General features: G+C 48.9%; 1 protein-coding gene across 5 annotated transcripts in view; it reads left to right on the top strand.

The window, feature by feature from the left end:
* CELF2 (CUGBP Elav-like family member 2) overlaps positions 1-8,691 on the top strand; it is a 512,058-nt gene that overhangs the window by 431,607 nt on the left and 71,760 nt on the right. For all 5 annotated transcript variants that reach the window (XM_004712629.2, XM_045285616.1, XM_045285615.1 and 2 more), the window contains one exon: positions 200-263. In XM_004712629.2, the coding sequence (XP_004712686.1) occupies positions 200-263 (64 nt within the window). The remainder of the gene's footprint in view (positions 1-199; positions 264-8,691) is intronic.

Raw genomic sequence — 8,691 nt, 5'->3', positions numbered from 1 at the left:
CCCCACCTGTCTGTTTCTGAATCGAGATTAGACATTCATATGGATCCATAGCCCCAACACTGGGGACCTTTAGGCCATCAATAGGCAACAGGCATCGACTCTGTAACGTAAGGAGAGAACGGAGTTTGCCCGTTGTCATTCAGAAGGGACTTTTCTCTCCTTCTCAGCCTTGTTGTGACAGTTGTGCTTTCATCTGCAGCTCCTGCAGCAGGCCACCTCCTCCAGCAACCTGGGTGCATTCAGTGGCATTCAGCAAATGGCAGGTAAGTCGGAGCACGCGTGTTGTATGGTTGTGTGGCTCTGTTGTGTGGCATGCCCAAGAGGGCCAAGAAGCAGGGGTAATTATCAACCTATTAGCTTTCTAACTGAAGTGTTAAAATTAGAACCAGCTGCTCTGGAAGTCCTGCTCCTTCCACTTGGAAGTCCTATCCATCCTTCGCCTGGCATGGCATTTCAGAAAGGAGGGCCGCTTCGGGTCCTGGGTAGTATCTTTAAAATGGGATTGATGACTGGGGGATTTCCAACCAGATTCCTGTACCCGGGGCCAAAATGATTGACGTCCCTCTACCGTTTTAATAATAGGCAGTCAATAAAAATGTTCTGACCTCCATAATGAAAGCCGAGATTGCAGGACTATCTTTGATAACAGCTTTGCAGTCCCTGGATAATATCCACAGACAATCAATGCCTGCTGTTAGGGGGGAGTGGTTTTGGTAACGTCCAAACCCCAGTCGACAAAATTTTACATCTCTCACTTTTATGTGGGAGCATAATCTTTGTTCTTGGGAAAATCAAAGTGTGCCTGTATTTGAAAGTCAGCTCATTGAAGGTTTTCTTTTTATAATGAGCGGTGCCAGGAGTTACCGAGGTGCGGTGATTAGTGAAAGGTCAACCCTACTGTGTCACCTCCCATGCTGATATCCTATCTTAACATGGTGCCAGGGAAGGCAGCGAGTGCGATAAATCAGCACACAGGTGCCTATTAACCTGCCAGGAGGAACAGTTAGAAAGCTTTCTCCTTGTTTGATTCCCCAAAAAAGGTGGGGGGGAGAGGGCAAGGAGAACAGGTTGTTGGCATCATCCAATCCAACACAGTTTGTTTTCATCAAGGGCATCTGAATCAATGCAACGAAACCTGAATGTGCAGAAACAAAGCCAGCCTTGTTCATCCCTGGGAACACCCCACCCCCGGCTTCCTAATTCCTTTCCTTTCTTTTGCCCCCGTGCCTATCCTCGGGTTTTCTTTTTCCTTGTTTCTGTTGGAACGGATTTCGAAAGGCTTTCCATGAGTACACATAGGGGTCCCCTTGAGGGGTCCCGTGACCCTCTGTCCCTCTCTCCATTATGGCTGCACCGGCTACTGGGAGCATGTCTCATAGCGTATATCGGCCTACAAGTAATAATACTGCTGAATTATTTTACGGGTTTGAAACCTGCTGGCATTGCCTGCTTGTTGTGTGCCTATAGAGCTTTCGGATTATTAGAAGAAGAAAAAATGTGTCTGTATATTTCTTACCACGATAACTGGCAGCCCTCAGTACCTGTACAAATGCAGATATTTGGGAAAGCCGGCCTTGGAGCTCAGAAAGGTGTGGAAGGGTTAGTGTCCTTTTCATTCTGATTAGGGAGCTGAAGAGCGAGAAGTAGGCAGGGAACAGGCCTCCAGATTGTGTAGGCCAACCAGAGTGCTAAGATTGGTCACAGAACCGACTGATTGGAAGAGGAGTTTTTCCTCTAAGAACATAGACTAGCCCAGATCCAAAATTAGGGGCTTTCCTTCAAGAAAGCTGCTCAGTCCTGAGGCACTGCCAAGCATGTCCTCCTGAGCGGCCCGGCCCGAGCGCCCTGTCATTTTGCATTAGATTGCATGCTGCCATCCTTCGCCAACTGCAGGCCAGGACGCTCCGATTCACATGCTCTGCTCGCTCATTTAAACAGCGAAGGTATCAGCGTGCCCCTTACAAGGCCCCATGGAGCAGATGGCTACTTTAAAGGCATTCTATAAACACTCCAAGCTTTCCAACAGATCCCTTTCTGAGACCCTTCACCCTCTGAGATCCAGCATGCTTCAGCCTGCACAGGCTGTAAAATCAAATGCAGAAAAGTCAATTATGTGCCATCATCCTGAACCCTGTAGAATGTGAAGGTGGAGATGCCAAGGCTCTCTCTGCTTGGCAATGTCTGCCAAGGGTGCCCTTCCTTCAGAGGACTCAGTAGATCTCAGCTTCCCAAATACCTGAAGCATATGGTTTGGGGGATTTGTTTTCTACCGGGGAAGAATGGTATCTCCTCCGACTCTTTTTGTCTTCTCTCAAAAGCCTAGCTCACCGTCCTCAGCCTAAGTCAGTGAGTGGACTGTGCTCCCGCAAGCCCTTCACTTCTCCCACTTCTCTGAAACCTGTCACCGCTCCCTGACGCAGGGGCCCATTCTGACCACTATGGCCCTTCACCTGATGTGCCCAGTGCTTGCCGGAGCGCCTGCTGCAAAGAGATACCCACGGCCAAGTTTGAGTGCACACGTGAAAAATAAACATATAAATCAGCAGACCTAAATGTGTATTTTGGAAAAAATTTTAGTGGAACTGAAGTTAAAGGCTCCGCATTTCAATGAAGAAACATGTAACCTTGCACCTACATGCACAAAAGCCATCTCAACCGAATGCCATTCTCCTCGTGACTGGGTCACTGAGGACTAGGAGGTGGAGAGGCTGGTTTCATATGCAGTGTGTGGCAGAGCAGAGGCCATCTAGCTCTGTACAGAGGGAGTACTGTATTAGGGTTCAAGGGACCAAAGAGGTCGTTGACCCCAAACTCCCTACGTTATTGAGTGACCCATCTTGTGATGGAGTAAAAGTAGGCGGATACACAGTTCAAAGGCAGATTCTTTGCATGACAGGAGCATGTACTAAACTCCAGGTGTGACATTCCACCAGTCCATGGAACACTAGCTCCAAAGAGAGTGAAATATCATTTCGGAAACCAATAATATTTGTTGTGAGCAGCTCTTGAGAGGTAAATGGTCTGCCTTCAAGAAATGGAGGTTTATAACCACAGTCTAAGGTGTCTCATTTATACAAGGTAAAACGTTTTTGGTTTGAGGAGAAAATAAAGCCCCAAACAGAAACAACCAAAGAAATTTGAAATAACAAGGTACTAAGTTGTTGCATCCATAAAATTGAAGGTGACATCTCTTTTACACAAGAAATCTTACGCTTTCTTTCAAACTAAAATTTACTTCAAGCATATCTTAAGATTTTCTAAAAAGAGGAACCTTTCAAAGTATGCGATTGAAGAACAGAAAATGGATTGGCATCAGATTTTTATAATGGGGATGCTCTTATGCATGCTTTTAGTGCATCCTTGAAATTGATTGATTTTATTTCCCTTTTCAAAGCATCCACAAAATGTGTATCCATTTCTTGTTCGTGTGTGGATGGGTTCAATGAATTTCTACAATCTCAGGAACTTGCGTTTGGGCGAAGAGTCTGTATTTTTCTTGAAGGATAAGGAAGCAGAGAAGAGTAACTGTGGGGCCCTTAATTTATTATTATTATTATTGAACAACTGTCCAGTCAAAAGAGGATCTTGTTAGAAAATCAAGGACAGTGTACTTCAGGTTCGTTTTTTAACAAAGCTCCTTGAAGTAAGCATGACACTTACCAGCACAGTAGAACCAAAGAGGAAACCCTGCTGAGATGTTTACCGTTGAGCCCACAGAACATATGATCTAACAGGCGTTGGAATAAGAACCTCCAAGTGTCCCATGTCTTTTATGAAACCGAGACTATTGGTGCTCCACTTTACAGGTGAGACAGTGAAGCCGAGACGAGCTAAAGCCACCGGGGCTAGTTGGTGGCAGATTAAATTCAAGTCAGCCGGATGCAAAATCGAGCTCCCGCTCATCATCCAACCTAACCACTGGGCCCTGTCTCGCAAAAGCTCCCGGTCATCATCCAACCTAACCACTGGGCCCTGTCTCGCAAGAAATTCAGAGCCGTTTGCGAAAACCCAAGCTGCGAATGCCAAACGAGTCACAACCTTGGAGTTGTGGTTCGGAGAGGGCCCCACAAAAGTCACAGAGAACTGCCTCCTTTCATTTGGGAGAATGCCCGGTGGCATAGCAAGTGACACGTAGGCCTGCCCCTGCGAGGACGGCCGTTGGAAACCCCCTGCGGGAGAAAGACGAGGCTTTCTACTCCCATCCGGAGTCACAGTCTCAGACGCCCAGCGGAGCAGTCCCACCCCGCCCTGTCGGATTTCTCTGAGTCAGAATCAAGTCGGTGAGAGTGAGAGGTTTTTTGGTTTTTGTTGTAAGAGCAGGTTGTATTTGGGGAGAGCAACTGTTTCTCTCTAGGGTGAGGAATTATTATTAAAGAATAGATCTGATGATGTCATGGCTGAAGCGACGTTTCTGTGCATGAAGACTTGGCTTCAGTGCTGACCTTCAGTGCTGGGGGTGGTAATTCCTTTTCCAGAACATTGGCAAGGGAGCAGGGGAATGGTAGAGTGCCACTATTGCTTCAAGCCACAGCCGAGCTCTCTCTCCGCCGTGCGAAGACCGTCTTAGGGTGGCTGTCACAAGACCTCTGCAAACACTGTGTAGGACGGAGGTCTGAACACGCTCCAAGGGGCTCAGTGCGCTGCTTCTCAGACTCGCAAAGATCGCAGGTCTACGCAGACTGTGGTCAACAGTGCTGCATCCACACACTTCCTGCGAATGTGCTAATAGGCCTTATGAGAACGCTCCATAGCCACCCATCTGTCACTTTTTAACAGACCTGATTGGCAAGCACTTGTAACAAGTGACATCTGTTCTTGCTTATTGAGATGCAGATTTATGGTAATTGCTGGGAACAATAAGATACAAAATTACCTAAGGTGAACATTAAATTAAATTTTCATGCCCTTCTCCTTATAAATATTTTTTTTTAATCTTAAGTTTCAAGTAGGCATATTGCACATGTGTTAGACAGAATTGCATAGTTTGGAGAAGGGGCTCCCACCCCCAACTAAGGAACGAACCGTGGAATCCCTGGATTCCCAACTTTTCTTAATTTTGATTTTTTGGCCTCCTTGATATTGACACATACTTAGAGGTCCTAAAAAACAAAACAAAACCCATTTGCTTGTGTTTCTTGTTTAGTCACCCATTTTATCGCACCCACTGTGAGGGGTGCCCGCTGGAGCAGGGTGCCTTATGAAGTTATGTGTAGTGGTTTTCCCCTCAGAAAGGTGAGCCAGCCTCTCACCGGGGAGGGTGGAGGGAGGCTCTAGCTCTCACTAACAAACACCCTGTGCAAGAAGGTGTGGCTGGGTAGGCAGCTGGGAAATGAGGAGGTGCCCCTGAAAGGAGCTGGGAGGAGGGAGAGAAGAAGGACAGGGTGCACTTCCCACACCCCCAGGAAGAAGGAAAGGGGAACCCGAAATCCAAATCCACCGTCAGCCGCAGCAGCAGACACCCCCATCTTGACTGCCCATGGAACCGCCAGTACTGGGCTCAGTGTAGGGCATAACCCCTCGGTGTCCAATGAAGGGAAGGACTGGTCCCCACTCCGGAGCAGGGTGGGCTCAGAAGTTGCTAGTGAAGAGAAGATGACACAGGAAACCTTGGAGCCTCTGTAGGAGAGTTGACGCGCTGCCTGTGGTCACGTCCTCTGATACATCCCCCCCCACCCCCCCAGCTGCTTTCCTGACTTGGGCAAACAAACGCCCTTTTCCTGGAGCCGCTAGAGGGGACAGTTATGTGCGTGCATTGGCAGGTTGAGGGTTTTCTGAATTTGGGAACGTGTGTGACAAGGACGTGTAACTCCTGGCCACAGAGGATGTGTGCTGTTAGCCGTGAAGGGTGCAGAGACACAGGGCCGGCAAAGATCCCCCCTCCTCTGCCCCCACCTCCCCCCGGCTCATGGCCGTCATGACACCTCCACAGCCCTTGGCAGACCAGCCGGTTGTGTAGGGCTGTCCTTCCTGGTCACAGTGATGGTTTCTTAGGGGAAGGATGGACTGTGTTCCCCAAAGTGGGCGGTACCACCCCCTGGAGGCGCTGGATGATCTGGGGGACTGTCAAAGCAGACACCTGGACTCCATCCTGGACTGGGGCCCCAGGACAAAAGCTGTGAATGGCCAGGCTGGATGCTGCAAGTCTTTTTTGTTTTTATTGTTGTTTTGTTTTGTTTTGTTCTGAAGAGGAGGCAGTAGGCCGAGTAAGTTGGGAACCTATGGACTAAATAGTCATGTGGGGTTTCTAACCCAAGAATGCTAACCTCCATGGCTCTCATTGCCATCAAGTTGATTCTCACGTACCGCGACTCTGTAGGACAGGGTGGGACGTCCCCTATGGGTTTCTAAGGCGAGAACTTTTTACTCGCCTGGTCTTTCTCCCAAGGAGTGGCACACGGTTTCAAACTGCTGACCTTGCAATTAGCGTCCCAGTGCGTCGTCACTAGCCATCACGGCTCCTCACCTGCATGGCTAGGTAGAAGAATAAGGTATATTCATTGCCCACGACCGTGTGTCCTGCTGAAGGGGGCCTCTCCTGAGGAAGAAGGAGAGGAGATCCTTTGAGGTCTCCTCCAGCCTGCTGCTGTCTTATGCTTCCCAGGTTCAGCCTTGGGCTGGGGGCCCTCCCTCCCCTTCTGCTGCCAGGTTGGGCATTCAGTGCCCAGGAATGCAGCTCTGACTGGAGAGTCTCTGGCCTCTTGGGTGTTCTTTTGTTGGCATGTCTGTGTCTGCGCCTTAGTTCGGAGTAGAAGCCTCTGCTCTCTTTCCTTTTGTGTGTGGTTATCCTCAGCTTGAATTCCTCATGTCACACAGCCTCTGTCCCACGCGCAGGCCTCTTGTATAATGGTTTTCTACAAGGTCTTTCAGGTTCTTTAGACAAATTTGGGATTCTTAAACTTTTTGTGCATCCATTAGGCTCAAATGCCTCAACACTTTATGGGGAGAGCACAGGGACACCAAGCAGGGTGTGTTAGTGAGGGCTGACCAGAGAAACCAATCCAGAGACACTGGCGTGTAAGAGAGTTTTATATCAAAGAGCAATTGTATGTTGAGAAAACATCCCAGCCTAGACCAGATCAAGCCTGTACATCCAATAATAGCCCATATGTCCAATAGTAGTCCATAAATTCCTCCTCAGACTCACACATTACGTGCAATGATGCCAAATGCAGGAAGATCACAGGCTGGTAGGTGGAAAGTCCTGTGGATCCAATGGTGGTGGATGCATCTCCAGGGCTCTGGCTGCCATCAGCATGGCTCCATGTGGCTTATCATCCGGAATGTGAAGCCGAGAGAGTGTGTGTCCCGCCTCCAGAGAAGAAGTTCCCAGAATCCTCATGAGAAGGTCATGCCCACCAGGAGGCATCATCAGGCTGTGACCTGAATGGCAAGCTAAACTTCACCCCTTCCCTATTTATCAAGTCGACCTGCAATTGTGTGACCACCACATGGGGTTTCATTCTGTTGTGCACAGGGTTACCATGAGTCAGAGCCAACTCGTGGGCACCCACCACCAACAAACTTTTGTGCATGCATGTTACACACATGCCCGCACGTGTGGGCGCGCACACACACCACACACTTCTTTCGAAAACCACAGGCAGCTCACAGACCCCAAAGAATCCATTTGTAGAGCTCTAGCTCAGACCCCTTGACTGCAGGTGAGGAATGTAGACAAACACAGTCGAGAGTGTGCTCAGTGTGCTGCATAAAGAGGCCATGGGCCATCTATTTACCGAGAAGACAAGAGTTGTGATTGCTGATATCTGGGGTGGATGGCGGATGCACAGAGGTGCCACATTAAGAAATTAAAGAATGAAGTCATATAGAGAGCCAGGTATCGTGAACAGGTACTGCACAGATCCTGCTCACTTAACTCTTAGTTCCTGATAGAGTCCGAACCAAAAAAAACAACTCCTTGTACTCTGGTTTGAGCACCCAGACACTGAGAGAGCGCGGAACTTTAAAGCACCATCTCCCAGACCCAGTGTGTCTGCCAAGCAGGGCTCAGGTTTAGTTGTGCTGGACTACAGCTCCTCTCAGTCTATCCTGTAGGAACAGGAGCCCCGGTGGTGTAGTGGTTACGTGTTGGGCTGCTAAGCACAAGGTGAGCAGTTTGAAACACCAGTCCTCCACAGGAGAAAGCTGGGCTTTCTCCTCCTGTAAAGAGTTACAGCCTCAGAAACCCACTGGGGCAGCTCTCTCCTGTCCTGTGGGGTAGCCATGAGTCAGAATAACTCAATGGCAAGGAGCTTTGGGTTTGGATTTTGTTTTTCATTCTGTTGAAGGAGGAACAAGGCCACTGTAGGTAAATGTCAGAAGGGAAGGGGCATTTATTTTCAGGGCCCTGGCCATATTTCCTTTATTTGCTGTTATTTTCCTTTCTGCGGAATTCATATCCCCCGAGTGTTACGGTTCACCAAGCAAATGTCTCTATTGTTCGGGGGCAACACAGGCCACAGGAGGGAGCGGTGTGAATTCATTTCCCGACTTGAAGGGTGACTAGGCCCATAGTCTTGAGGGTTCCGCCAGGCTCTGGCCAGTAAGCCTGGTCTTTTGTTATCGTTGTAGTGTACATGTCACCCACTCTATCCAGGACCCTGTATTGTGATCCCTTCCAGAGTGATCCGCAGGAGCAGCCCGGGGCAGATCTGGTTCCTCTGGTCTCCAGGTGATGGGGGTTGAAGCTCA

Source organism: Echinops telfairi, unplaced genomic scaffold (genome assembly GCF_000313985.2).
Source record: "Echinops telfairi isolate 266 unplaced genomic scaffold, ASM31398v2 ScPeMD7_7473;HRSCAF=8511, whole genome shotgun sequence".
In the NCBI taxonomy this organism is placed as follows: Eukaryota; Metazoa; Chordata; class Mammalia; order Afrosoricida; family Tenrecidae; genus Echinops; species Echinops telfairi.
This window is presented reverse-complemented; position numbering and strand designations above follow the sequence as displayed.